The 15,435-nt window shown below is 40.1% G+C and overlaps 1 protein-coding gene across 1 annotated transcript; it reads left to right on the forward strand.

Moving 5' to 3' along the window:
* The first annotated feature begins 510 nt into the window (after nucleotides 1–510).
* si:ch211-153b23.4 (uncharacterized protein LOC335392 homolog) lies at nucleotides 511–8,134 on the forward strand. Its single transcript, XM_054793094.1, has 9 exons — nucleotides 511–604; nucleotides 1,529–1,642; nucleotides 1,711–3,387; nucleotides 3,467–3,566; nucleotides 5,692–5,840; nucleotides 6,074–6,186; nucleotides 7,524–7,613; nucleotides 7,705–7,827; nucleotides 7,906–8,134. The coding sequence occupies exons 1-9, from the start codon at nucleotides 559–561 to the stop codon at nucleotides 8,026–8,028; spliced, it is 2,535 nt and encodes an 844-aa protein (XP_054649069.1). The 5' UTR covers nucleotides 511–558; the 3' UTR covers nucleotides 8,029–8,134.
* The last annotated feature ends 7,301 nt before the right edge of the window (nucleotides 8,135–15,435 follow it).

The raw sequence follows: 15,435 nt of genomic DNA on the forward strand, positions 1-15,435 counted from the left end.
CACAGGAATCATTTTTTTACTACATGTCCCACACAGAAAATGCGGAGTCATTGCTAGTAGGTAGTTCCTTGTTTTCCCATGATAGCCCTTTTAACCGTTTTTTAAATTATTATTTGGGTTTTAACACTGTTAAAACTATTGTTTTTGTGGGGTTTTTGAAGGGGACGGGGGGTCCAATTGTTTCCTGTTGTTTACATTGACGTTTAAAACACATTTTAATTATTTTCTGGGTCACTTACTGTATTACTTGCATATAGCGCTAACATTTTATAAAAACGAACTGGCACTAACAGGCCAACAATTGCACGGTTTAATGCAATATTTAATTATTTACTCTGGATGTTCATTATATGTTGATTTTTATTGCGAATCATTCATTGAAGTTAATTAGTTTAGGTAGCGTCATTAGGGTGGCGCGTTGCCACTTTACTTTCCGCTTGACTGACTCATTTTTTTTTTTCCGGTAAACCGACACTTCCTGGTGTTACGTGATGACGTCACAAGCGGCCGAATAAAGCGCAGGGCTCTTAGAGCGTCTTTGCACAGCTTCTCTCAGTCATGGCGCAGCTGCATGTGTCTGTGGGTATACTGGGCATCTCTGGCGGTAAGCCTTCTTAAAGGAGTTATTCATACATTAAAATTGATTAAATTAAAACTTTCTTATTTATTGATGATTGAAGAGCTAAACCACATTGCAAAAGTCCTCTGATATTACCGTATATGGTCTTACACTAAACATATGAATGAATGCGGAGCTTGAAAGTGACAAAAATATGTGTTCTCATTTTCTTTAATATGTAGAGAGAATAAATAAATTAGTAAATAAATTATATTTTGTCCAATTTACTTTACCAAAACGTTTCTTTTCCTGATGCTTGTGTAACTGCATCACTTCACTGTTGCTGATATACGCCAATTTCTTTTTTTCTGTTATTATCATTATTATTTGATGTGGCAGGAAATCAAGCATCGACCCTGTCACACTAATATTGTTGTGTGCCAAAATATTTGACATGTTTATATTTGATTTATGTCATGTTCTTCATGAATGAAGACTGCTGCGATTCAGTCATTCACACTAAGGCTGTTGTGTCTCCCAAAAATATGTTGTATGTTTATACATTGTTGAAAATAACATGTAGTTATTACTACGTACAGTTGCTACTTGGAAGCATTCAACCCCCATTTACATTCAAAATGTAACTTTTTTTAATGGCCTATTTAAAAAAATAATAAAACAATTGTAGGCTAATATTAGGCATTAGAATTTTTTTGTTTGTTTGTTGTGTATTGCAAACCACTGCAAGTTTATTGTGTCACACTAATGCTGTTGTGTAATATGTTATATGTTTATATTTTGTCTAACATATTTTCAGATTATTTTGTAAAAGCTGGATATTTACATTATTAATGAAAACATTTATTTATTGAAAAATATGTTTTAATTCATATTTATATGTATTAACTGTTGCGTGACCAAAATAAAATATTGTCCTAATATGTTCCATCGTGACTTTTGGATTTAAAGGTTCCCTGCTACTTTTGGTAAACAGCTATGGTAGCACTCCCCAAGAAGACCTCATCCCCCCAACCGCACTGGGGGTACTGCTCCTCATCATCGCTGCCATCGTAGCTTATGCAGGTTTGTTTGCACTTTTGCCTCAAAAACTGTTTGTTCCATTAAACCTAACGTAATTTTCTGTGTTCCAGGTGTCTGTCGGAGCTTGTCCAGTTCACAGCTCTTCTCCTCCCTGTGTCTGACAGTCTCAGCCCTGTGGTGTGGCTCCAGTCTGGTTTACATCCTGACAGGACAGGGGGTGCTTGAGCCTGAAGACCTTAGATCCTCATTAGTCCCTGGCTTGGCTGCCTTTGCCCTGGCCCTGTTTGTCATAGGCAGCATAGCGCTCCTCGCCAGAAAGGCGGTTCTGTTCATCATCGCCATCAGCATCAGCTTAGCTTGTGGCCATCAAATCGCTGGCCTGTCTGCTGAAGGTTTCGGCCAGTCTGCCACGGCTGCAAACTACCTTCTCGTCAGTCTGGTGGGTGGTTACTTTGGTGCAGGACGTTTGTTGTCCACGATTACGCATGGCAAAGTGGAGCTTCCAGGCACTGGCCTAAAGACAAAAGGCAAGGTGAAGCTCGAGACGCGCTGTGGATGTGCTGACGCAGTGTCAGTGGGTGTGGTGATGAACTTGTTAGCGGCCTCAGTGTTAGCCTGTCCTCTCTTGGGTGTGGTTCCTAGGCTCTTTGTTGGCCACGTCCCCTGGCTGTGGACAGCCGGGGTGTTCCAGCTTGGCCTGTGTGTCCTCTTCTACCGAGCCATGGACCCGCTCTCTGCTACGTTTTACGGCTTCATGGCAGTGCTGAGGTTTGCAGAGGGTTACAGTGCCCTCCTATCCTTCTATTCAATACAGCCCTTCTCACCAGTTCCCTTCCCAGCCGTCTTCTCCGTACTTTTCTTCATCCTGACTCTGTTCAGCTTTCAAAAGAGCTTGCTGGAGGCTCTCTACCACTTATTATTTGTTGCGTACTGTATAGCCATTGCTGCTCAGCCTCAAGGCTTCTTCCAGGAAGGAACCCAGGGTGTACAAGCTGCTATATTTGTCGGCTCCGCATGTGTGCTTTTAATAACGACATACAACATAGTCGCCACCAAAATGATCCCTACGGGGCAGAACATTTTCAAAGCGTTAGTAAACAAAACGAGTAGACTCACGCTTCACACCCATGATAAGGAGCTTCATGCACCTCACCTGGGTTACTCCAAATATGCCGATGCAGAGGTGTTAGGTCACGCCTGTAGTGTCCTGGCTACTTTTGCTGTCACAGCCACAATAGGTGACAGGGCGGTGTTGTCCGTGCTGGTGCTCCCCTGGGTGGTGGTCGCTGGTGGGCTCCTCCAGTTGCTCTGCGGGTCAGTCGCTTTCTCCAGAGGAAAAACCTTTGAGAGCACTGTGTTCACCCTCTACGGGGTGATGTGGACAGTGTGGGGCTTGACTCGATATGGCGGGCTGTACGGCGAAGTGAGAGGCTTTAACGTGGCCGTGGGGATCATCGCCTTCCTGATGTTTAATGCCTTGGTGACGGCCGCGGCTCTGTTTGTGAACGTCGCCTGGTTTGTGTATGCGCTCACCTTCCAGCTCATCATCATCAGCTTCCTGCTGGATGCGCTCGATGCTCTGCCTTTTGGTTATGACATAGGAGTCACCATCATCTTTGGCATTGTTAGCTTTTATTGTTTTGGGGCTCACATTTTCAACAGCACCTTCCAGTCCCCTCAGATTCCCCTGGGGAGAGGTTTGATAAGGCTGAGCGGGGTCGGTGGCGGGGCACATATCTGTCCACATCTGCCAGCCCGAAAAGCCACATCAGTTCAGCAGATTGCAGGTAAGGTGATATCATAGAATTAGATTTTTTTACAGCTCTCATATTTCATAAACTACTCTCCTGCTCTACTCTTCTGCAGATATCATGAAAAATGGCGGCATATGTGGCATGCCTACTGACACTGTCTATGTGCTGGTGGCAGCTTGCAACAGGCCTGATGCTGTTGTCAAGGCATTCAAGTGAGTTTGTTCTGATGAATGTGTGTGTTTTTTGATACTTTATTGACTTAACTGCAGAGAGTTCCAGGCCTTTCTTTCAAAGAGAAGAGTGAAGACACTCTAGACACTCTGATGTCCGTTGAATTTTCTATTAACACATCATTTTATTGTCTATATGTGCCCTGCGATTGGCTGGTGACCAGTCCAGGCTGTGCCCTGCCTCTCGCCCAAAGTCAGCTGGGATAGGCTCCAGCATACCCTCGTGGGGATAAGCGGCATCCAAAACGGATGGATGGAATTTGCAGTTGGACGCAGAACTAATTGCTGACTATTTTGGACAGCCGTAGAAAATGAATGTGAGCGCATATTTAGACGACGCATATTTAGTTTGTTGTGTGCTTCACTATTGTCTTTTTAAATCCAGTCTTCATTAGTTGGTTTGTTTAACAGCTATTTTAACATTCTTTGATGCGAGGGTTGTCCAAACTTTTTTCCACCGAGGAAAAATCAAAAGATGCACTTTGATATTTGTATGCTTTTTTTTATTTTCTAAAAAGGCAACAAAAATTATATGTAAATTTCAAGACCAAGCTTTGTGTTATCATTTAGTGTCAACATTTCATCTTTTTAGCTTCACTTTCTGTCTTTTTGCTTTATTTTTTGTTGTTGTTTGATCTTATTTCTACATTGTGCCGTGGGCCAATAAAAAACGAGACGCAAATCTTTGGACGTCGCTGTTCTATGCTGATCCGATAATACACTGTATATTCCAGACCCAGAACACTGCCATTAAGTTATGGCATTGAAAATACATTTTGACACATTAGAAAAAGATGTATTCATGTGTTCTTCAATTTCAACTTTTTTCCCCTTTCAACTTAATGGCAGTCACGTTGGCACAGAAACAATAATCGGGTGGAGAAAAGAGGCTGCCCTGCTCCTCTCTCAAAACCTTGAAGCATGCTCCTAGCACCTCCACTCCGTGCCAAAACACTGCCATTTAGCTGAAAGTGAAAAAAATTACATTGAAAGTGAAAAACTGGAGGTTGAAACTGAAAAATAATGACACTGAAAAAAAGGACGGTCATAAAGGGGAAATGTGAAGACTGGCATTAAAAAAATACTATAAAAGATATATTAAAAGATCTTTTCAGTGTCAATACAACACCTACAATGCCAATATAGTTGTCCCTCACCACATTGCATCGAATTTTTCACTCTATGACGGCTTTCCAAAGATAGAATCATTATAATAAATCATGCTGTTTTGTGATTGAATACGGCCCATTAGTAAAAAACAAAAATGCTAATTTAAGTAAATTTTATGTATTTATATTGTCTAAATTAAGCGTTTTCAAGTATAAAAATGGCTAAATGAACTGAAATACAAGTATAAGGCATTAAAATTGTAATATGTAGTATTCTACACTCGTCACTCGGTTTCAGTATTGTTACTGTGGTGTTTGGTAAAACATACAAGTGCCAGACATGATGGATTTTATTGCAGGTTTGAATTATCTCACAACAGGCACAATAATCATAACATAATAATAATAATAATAGTGACACGGGTTGCAGTTGCGGCCGTAACCCATGCCAAGCTAAAACTCAGCTCTGAACCCCTCACTTCCTGTCTTAAATGGCTTATTTTCTCGAATTTTATCTACTATGTTGAGTAATACGAGTGTAAAGGTGACTATAGGGGTGTATTGCATGCATACAGTGTTCATAACATAAAAAAAAAACTATTTAGGTCGTAAACAGGTTTTCTATGCTCTATCTGTTGACTTATAAATAAGGAATCCTACTTTGCGGAACTTCGCTTATCACTTATCTAACCAATTAACCACAGAAAAGGAGGGACTACTGTACATCAAATATATTTTTTCAGTGACAATAGAATGTCAATTTTTATTTTCAATGGCAAAACTTAAGGCAGTGTTATAGCTCCATAATCCGCGCCCACACAAATACAACCAAACTGTTCTGCTTGCTGTAAACATCTCTACCGGAAAGATACTCAAAATACCTTGGGGCACCACCAAGAAGTTCAGATTGATTAAGTGAGGCACAGCGTCTGTCAGAGCTCTCTATTTGAGGCTATCTGGTGTTATCATTTCTCTCTAACTGCTGTGCTTGCCCACAGGGTGAAGAAGCAAGCACAGGACCGACCCATGTCCATGTGGCTGTCCTCCATCAAGCAGCTTGACCCAGTCAGACACCTGCTAAGCCCCCTTCTGCTGGACTTTATGGAGGCCGCATGGCCGTCATCCATCAGTATGGTTATACCTCGAGGTGAGTGTGTTGCTTTGTGTCTTTCTGTATTTTACATTAAATACAAAACAGTGATCTAGTAATCAAAGAGAGTCAAAGGTGAAGTAGAGTAACGTTACTGTCAGACCTTAGTTTGTCATTTCTCATTGGTCTGTGGGTAGTTATGATTAAATTCTCTGGATTCTAAGGTATAAGTATATACAAGTATAATAAATCACAAACTCGTCAATCATCTGATGTTTTCTCTCACTTAGGCCCATGGATGGACACCTTTGGTTTAGGAGATGCTGCCAAACACATCGGGACCCCCCAAAGCATCGCTATCAGGAACCCAGACTGTTCGGTGGCCACCCACCTCATTGATCTAGTAAGGGACAGGGATGGGAATCATTGAGCCAAGATTTTAGACCCTCTGCAAGAACATACACGCGCCAAACACCTGCATACTCAACTAGTAGATAGCAGAGGTGTGGACTCGAATCAGAGTCGAGTCACAACATTGATGACTGTGGACTTGACTATATCATCAAAGACTGGCAACTTGACTTGGATTTTGACATCAATGACTCGGGACCTGACTCTTACGAATACTTTTCAGTGCGTGTGCTAAGTAAAATGTGTCTCCATTCAAAGTATTCAACTTACAAGACATCAAATTTTCACACAGAATCTGTCTGATTTAATGCATCCATTAACGTCCAATCAGGTGTAAGAACAAACAACATGGGTGTGTCTTACATATCGGTGAGCACCAGATTGCTGGAGAGTGGCAGTGATTGACACTGGGATGTGTCAACATGCTACCGGGGAGAACTTAATTTGCATTTGCAAATGATGACGTCAGGGTATTTTATTTGGCAAACACTTAACAATGCTTATCACTTGAAAGGACTTGGAAATTTCAAGCCCATGTCTTCGAACATTGACTTGACCCGTCTTGTCTTGGCTTGAGACTTGACTTGAGACTTGGCATAAAAGACTTGAGACTTCCAAAGCACCTCTGGTAGTATTGACAGGGTATTTATTACCTAAATACAAAGAGGACGGGGAGTTGATTGGAAACAGGCGATATCTTGAGATGGAGGCTGTTAATTCTCTAACAGCTTATTGTTTAACTTTAATAATGACTAGGAGTGCATGCAAAGTAAAAAGGAAAACAGTTCATGTTGACCATATGGACATTTATTAACAAGTATATTGCACAACACAGCAGCAACAGAGCCAGTGTTGTAATAGCGGTAAGGCGTAAACTGCTCAGCCACCATTAATACAGGTGATGAGTTCAGTACAGTACAGTATGGCAGGTAAGTAACACACATAAGTTTCACACCAACGGCCGAGTAGCAAAACCAACATTTTAAAGCGCATGCAGAGGCAGATAAAGCTGCTGAATGCTGACCAATCATGATGCTTCAAATGCATCTTCTGGAGTAAATACAATACCAAGAGGTTGCTTACTGCCACAGCTATTAATGTCAGTGTTATGTGGTTGTTAGCATTTGAAGACTGGCAAATGTAGCGGCATTTACGGTAGATACGCTAATACAGCTGTCTGCTTTTTCCAAGATTCATGTATTTTGCAAAATGTGTTCCAAAGCAAGTCACAATAAGCTTTATTAATGATCGGTTACAGCTCTTGCGTTGGATCTCATTAGATTGTGTTTAATGTTGTGGCCAGCGATTGAAAGTAGGTGTTTTTTTCAGGTGGGGCCCGTAGCTGTGACCTCAGCCAACCCGACAGGAGAAGCAGACACCACTCATCACAACCAGGTTTATGCCAAGTTGGGCAAAAAGGTGAATATAGTAGATCCACTCTACTGACTGCATTTCCACTGCTGCTTTTAGTGACATGCCAGTAAATGACTTGTGCTTTTTCCTTTGTGAGGTGGAAGGTGTTTTATGTGATGGACCCTCTCCAGAGAACATTGCATCCACTGTGGTAGATTGCACTAAGATTGATACAGGACACATTGGCTTCTTCAGAGTGGGTCTGATCCCTAAATCTAAGGTAATTTACATACTTTAGCTCCTTATGTATTTTGTAGCACTCAGACTAATCGTCTGTTTGTATTTGTCCTCTCGGAAGGTTCTTCATATTTTCAATGAGGTTCAGAAGCGGCACACACAGGGGCAGACAAACCCAGCTTTTGAAACTGATCAGCCAGAAACGGAAACAGAGACCTCTTCAGCTGAGGACAGCAGAGTCTGAAAAGTCAACACCAAGCTCCCAGACATTTTTTTTACTATACAACATCATGAGCTTGAATTTTATGGTGAACTGATGAAGAATTGTATCATATTTGGATTGTATTATACTGTAAATAAACAATGCATCTTTATATGTTATATATTTTCATACCCCATTGTATTGTTGTCAGGTTCAAACTCCTGTGACACTTGTAAAACACAGCAATATTACAGAAGAGACAAGACAACAAACATATCTTTTTACTCACGAGGAGAACGGAGGAAAGCACCAGAGTTACATTCCCACACCGCTCTGAATACGCTCTCCGAGCCCTCTCTTTTTATTTTCTACATGGTTGTGCAACTCTAAGGGGTCGGATGAGCAAGTAGTTGCCCAAACTGTACTTGTCTTGTCTATGTGTGTTTGTGTGTGTGTGTGTGTGTCTGTGGGTGATTATCTATAGAACGTGTGTTATGAAGCACATTTCAGGACATAGGTTGATCTGCGATTGCAGCCTCGGTCGTCAACAGACACAGTGGCGCCATCAGTCGCCACCTTCTCTGTTGCTGGGTCGCAGCTGTATTCCGAAAACAGACATTTCTAAAGGCAAGCACTTTATAGCTATTAAGATATGTGAGTGATAATTATATTGCTGTTTAATTTATATACAGTTCCAACATTTCCCTCCTGTTTATCACACATACAGTATATCTGAAATCTTATCACTATTTAGGCTCTCTTTTCAGCTTTCATCTTAAAAGATCATCAATCAGTAAATGTATTTACACTCAGATGGAAGCGATGGGGTTGTCACAAGAACTCACTTCATCTGGATACAGACCTGATAACGATAAGACAGTACCTTCATCGGACGTGTCATCACCAACATCATCAGCTGTGGTTGCCAGTAGGGGGAACAATTCACTTACTTTGGAAGACATGGGCGCTAAAGCTGCGTCCACTGTCCTGGAAATAGCGATCCTAAATAGCGACAACAGGCACACAACAGCATTCACAAAACATGCACAAGACAAGGGCAACCACAAGTGAGATTAGGACTGCCACCACGTGGGGGTCCACTGGCCACACAGTCTCCTGAACCAGTCACTCCATGAGCTGGTGTCCACACCAGACTGCTCCTTCATCCTGGTGTTCAATGCCTTTAATCCAGAAATTGCGCGCGTCAGCGTACCTGCTGAATCAGTCTTGTTAGGGATGTCGGTGCAGCACTGTTCACCAAACATGGAGCATACTCCCTGTTGATGTGCTAGCAACCCATCCAGCGCAATGCGGTTCTGGAAGGCCATGAGTGACGTGGCCGCCAGTTGTTCTCTCACTGCCTCGAATGCTGCTAGACATGTTTATATCTAAGTACAAAAAATAAATCAGTCTACACATTATTTCCATGCAAGAATAAAAAGCACAACTGTTTAATAAACCACGAACCACCAAATGAAGTAAAACAACGTACTTCTTGATCATGCGTGTGGTGGTTGCAGAGCAATACTGTCTCCCAGAGGCGCTTCATAGGTATTACTAGAATTATTATCCTATGGCCAGTCACGTGCGGTCAGGAGAGGCAAGTCATGATGAAAAATACAAAAATGAATAACATGAAATATATAGTAAAGGGATAGTTGGGATTTTTTGACATGAAGTTGTATGCCCATCAACAGTGTAGAGCATCAACAGTGACTTACTCCACACTTGGTCCCATGAGCAGAGTTCTGGTCGGATTTTGGTGATGAGGACCGTAGTTCCGGTTAGTTTGTGGAGCCACTTAAGCAAAGAGTTTGGCTTATCAAAACAATATGCGTTCAAAAGAGTAATACATTTACATCACAAAAATGCCTCCTTGAAAAAAATTACCCCTCAAAATCGCTCGCCGTTACTTTCTCTCCCGTCGTATCACTGCGCGCTGTCGCCTGTCCATTGTTGCGTATGTATTCCACAGTGTTTACATGCGTGGAGGAAGACCGCTACAATGCTCTCGCCTGTCCATTGTTGCGTATGTGTTAAAGATAAAGCGTAAAGGGCTGGTTATCCATCGCCACCATTTCCATGAGGAAGTCACAGATCACTTTAGCCTTCAAGTCGTCTCCGGCAAACCTTTTTTGCACTTTTCAAACGCCGCAGCGATAGGGACAAGCCTGTGTGTCGTAGCGATGGCTGATAAGTTTTCATGTGTTGAAGCTCCATGTTTTTTTCCCTCAACGCAGAGCATTTGGTGCAACTACCACGCGAAATGTCTTCCTCTGAAACACTGAATGTTTGTTTACAAGTGAACTCAAGGGAGGAGAAAAAAGGAACACTTAATTTGCTCACCAGCACAGTACGCGTAATCTCGTTGGAGCGTTTTTTAAATTATCGGTAAATATTGGATTCATCGGTATGACGTCATAATTCCACATATTGGCCCAATAATTACGATATTTATAGTGCGCCGCTAAAAAACTATTAATTAGGTACCCAAATAGTTTATTAATCATAGACTAATGGATTCGTTGTTGCAGCTCTAATGATACTAGTATTTACTGATTCTGGAAAACATACGGAATTGTGAAAGGATTTGACATTTTGCAAAATATGTTAAAAGACTTGGTAAATAGCTGCATTTTACTGGTAAACATTCATCTGGTTAACAGAACCTAATAAAGATGAAGTCATTCACTTTAAATCAGTATTTGCGACCGTGCTGTGCCAGAACTTGGGTCATATTTATACCTGTAGCTGTGAATAAACACTTATACTGTAGAAAATAATCAAAACATAGTCTGTCTTAAGATGAACCTTAACCTATTTGTCACCAAAATTATTAGTGTATTCAAGAACTGCAATCATATCATTATGGGTGAGGTTACTGAATTAGTAATCGGAGGAAGAACACTAAGTTCCACACCAACTTCCTTGCCAGCTATGACTTTTATTACTAATACAGTATGTAGAAAGAATACTTATTCATTGTTCTTGTTTATTCTTCATTTAATGTCCATTGCCATTTGAAATAGTTAAGAGAGAGGTGGTTACCCAAGAGAATACAGTAGTCAGAATAGTCATAGTGATAGTCATTGTTTCGAACATGCTAAACAGGTTACATTGAGTATCATTGCATTTACATTTGCACAAGTCATCATGAACAAAAGGAGGAGGAAGAAGCAGGAGCTAATTTAATCCGAGCCTTTCTCCATGTCTCAGAAATTCATGATAGTTTTTTCACTTCCTGCGTTTAAATGTCGCCATTTTCTCAGCAGAAGAGAAAAGAATGGAGGAATTGAATATGGAATGTAATGAAACCCTGCACATCTCCCTGTTCTTTCAATACAAAACAATTATCTTTGCACCTAAATTGCATTTAAAAGAAAACGGGACAAAAAATAATAAAATGTCTGACTGTACACACAATGAATGAACACAAGAGGCTTGTTTTTAAGTTAAATAAAACCGCATCGGTTTCTCTGAAAAAATCCTATTAAATAATAACAATTTAAGAAGTGTCTCTTTAACAGAAAAGCTGCAACAGTACATCCTCTTAAAGTGTCAGATTTTCTTGTTGTTGTTGTTGCTGACATTGGGATTTGTCACACAATTCCTCTTTTTGTTTACCTTTGAGTCAGGTCTGTGCTGCAGAAGCACTCGTCCCTCCAAACTCTCCCGTCAGTGAAAGATGTTTTGTTTTGCTCCAATATCCATACAATCCTTAGTGAACACTCATTCACATGTTGCTGTGTTGCGAATGAATGTGTTATGAGTTTTGCAGATTTTTCGTACTCTAAACTATGTTATTTTCCACGCTCTCACATCAGACTTGTGTGGATACCTCCCCTCCCCTGCCCTCAAGTGATGTGTGTTTTGTCAGGAGTCGCTTCACATTAGCGCTTTTGACAAGCGCTATATGTGGGAGAAACGGTTTGACACTGGATTCTGGAAGAATGAACACACTGTGTATTGGTCCGTCCATTCACTTCGAAATGTTTCGCTTTTTTCAGCTTTTCTTACTTTTCAGCAAGACATGGTTCTCGATTTGAAACAATTTCATGGGCTCATTTTGAGTGACATCACCTTGTTTGCTGTCACGTAGCCGTAATAACTGAAGTAATTGCTCCCTCAAACTGCCGCTGCTCGTTCCACAAGCATGGTTATATATTGTTATTGTATTTCCTATTTGCTTTAATCGGTCATGGGTCCGTAAAGGGCCATCACTAAACACACACGTCATTTTCAGTTCTTTATTAACAGAAAATAGGCTGTTTCTTATCAAAATAGACTATTTCTAACAAAATAGTCATGTACGCGCAGCCGCGGCCGACCCCCCATTAGTCAGAGTGCTACAATCTTGATCACGTGACATTTTTATATGATTCTACAGCGAGATTGACACTCGAATCAGACTCTTCCGAATCAAATAGTCGACTATTCCAAGACACCCCTAAATAATGGGCCATATTCAACCACAAAACATCATGATTTATTCATTCATATATTTCTGAACGTGAAGCCGCGAAATTCGAGCCGCGGACGACTGAACTTTAAAAATGCAGTAAATGTAGTCCATCCATCCATCTTCTATGCCGCTTATCCTCCAGGAAATGTTGTGTCTAAGGGTAATATCTAAAAAATGCAGATGAAGAATAGTGCCAAAAATAGCTGTGTTACACATGATAACTGCTTAAGAAACAAGAAAATAACGGATGTGAAACTCACCTCACCTCAACCTCACCTCATTCCTGAATCGAACAATAGCCGTCTCTGTCGGAAATGTTTTAATTGTCTTGTATTTCCACATCAATGCAATTGTACCTAATACGCTTTCCAGTTGCATAACCTCACCCTGCCTACAAGGAAATGCAGGGCTTTTCTTCCTTTATTTCTTTTCGGGATGTCACATGCCACTTCATGTGAACAATGACCTGCTGAGAAATGAAAACACATCCAGACCAAACAGGATTTTTTTCTTCAGAGTTGTCCTGGACTAAACGGTGTCTGGACTCAATTTGTTCCACTGACACGTCTTACCACAATGACACACTTTGACGAGGGGGCATCCATGCCAAGAACATCTCATTAGCCTTTCACTGCAGCGTTTTGTAATGCACTGATGTATAAACATGTTTGTGTTTTTTCTTCAACTTACACTCAGCAAAATACAAACAGAGCGCATGTTTTTTTCCAACTGATTTATTTCTGTCTCACTTTAATGGCTTCATTCAGTCTTTTCGGGGTAGGAATCTATCAGCATGAGCCAAAGCACACTTTTACATCCAAATCACCAAAAGAATGTCTTCACCAGAAGATGAAATTCACCAATTTGTTCATCTTAATATGTAATAAAACATATCACGTTTTGTGCAGTGTTAACACATTTCTTACACCACCTATGAGAAAAACAAACACAGTTATTGTTATCAGAAACAACAAAATATTTTTTCCAAATATACTAACAAAAAAAACTTTCTAAGGCCTGATTTTACCCTTGAAAAACAAATCTTTTTATTTAGGAATGGGATTAAATAGCTGTTGTTTATTTTCATGAAGATGCAATAATACGCTTTACATACTTTTGTGTTTTTTTGTAAAACAGATCATTTGAAAATTCTTGGGTAAAAAAAATTATGACAGTTTGGCATCAAAAATATCATTTTGGTTAAATATTTTCTACATAATGGTGTTTTATCCATTGCGGAAACATAAAAATAAAGATTTTGGCAGTTACCAATGTTGTTAGTTTAGGGCACCTCACGTTGAGTCGACTTCTAAAGCACTGTGGTACCTAAAATAAGTATACTGGTATAACATAGAAAGTTCCTGATCTTGTTAGTCAAAAATATTTAATTACTTTGACACATGATTCCATTTTACTTCAAGTAATGAAACCACAAGTTTTACAGTGGCTCGCTTGCGCAACCAGCCTATTGTGCGGCTTTTATTTATCTGTAACTTCCTGTCTCAAATCAGCCAAACAAAATAAAGTGTTAAATAACTATAGAAATCGAATTGTAATTATAAATAATAACAGTTGTCAACAACGTTCTCTCTAAGCCGTGCGTGTGCGCAAGCTTGAGCTTGTGTTCTCAGCGCACAGCAAATCCAAGCGGCGCAACAAAATAACATCCAACCTGAACCGTAAATACAATAAACACATAACAATTTATTCTGTACCATTTTACAATGCCACTCCGTGACTGACAGGTGACAACAAGCGGTAACAACACAATCAACAACACAAGCAAGACCGTTTTCTGAGTGAAAAGTGTGGACTGAATGTGTGCCTGAACCGTGCATGGCTAACAAATATTACAGTTAATAATATTTCATTAATATTTGTACAGTAATCCCTCGTTTATTGCGGTTCCAGTCTAAACCATGATAAGTGAATTTCCGCAAATTATTATTGCACATGTTGTGAGATGATTCAAACCTGCAATAAAAGCCTGTTGTTTCGGCAATCAGGTCTGGTCCTTGTGTGCCTCACAAAAAACATTACAGTAACATTACTGACACCTAGTGACTAGTGTAAAATACTACATATCATTCAAAGTGTCTTCGAACGCATCTTCTGAATGCCTTTTATTTCTATTTTAGTTCATTCAGCTTTTGTCATGCTTGAAAACGCTTAATTTGGGCAAAAAAATACCCCAAATTGGCTTCATTATACATAATAATGGGCTGTATTCAACCACAAAGCAGCATGATTTATTAAAATATTTTTAAAAAAATGTGACAGAGTGAAGAAAGATGATATATATCAAGGAAGAAGGTGCCTATCAAAAAAATGTGTTTTAATTCCAACTAAATGTCATATTTGACTAGCTGTCCATGAACCCACTTTTGGGTCCGGACCCACAGTTGACCCCAAGTTGAGAATCCCTGACTTTAAAAGATCAAAACTGCAAATGCGAAACATGAAAATAAACGTGTTTGTCTTTCTGTCAGAACCATTGATCAGTGGTAAATAGGTCATGTGGAGAAGATAACATCTGTGGCCAACTGCCATTCACTCTGAGTTACAGATTAATTCCAGGTGACAAACCAGGAAACTCAAATATTTAACAGCCACAAGAAGGAAATGACAAATGACACCGTAACCATTTGAGTTGCTTGCTATCAAAACTACATCCGCACAACCACAGCAACTTTCAACCCAACACAATGAAGCCATTCTGAAATTTGCATTTTATCTGAAAATTTCTCAGTGTAACTGTAGATGTTTTAGCAGAAATTTTGTACAGAAAAATTGACAATTCAAAACACGCCAGTCATTTCAGGAGCACTTACAACTATGTTACATTTAAGTGTGTCTTCCGAAGCATTTTGAACACAACCTATAGGGGGCACCACAAACTCATTAAGACACCCCATGAGGTTTATCCCAATGTTTTCTGGGTAAATGCTGCTCCACAGGATGAAAGAGGAAAGAGGAAGAGAATTGTG

Source organism: Dunckerocampus dactyliophorus, chromosome 11 (assembly GCF_027744805.1).
Source record: "Dunckerocampus dactyliophorus isolate RoL2022-P2 chromosome 11, RoL_Ddac_1.1, whole genome shotgun sequence".
NCBI lineage: Eukaryota > Metazoa > Chordata > Actinopteri > Syngnathiformes > Syngnathidae > Dunckerocampus > Dunckerocampus dactyliophorus.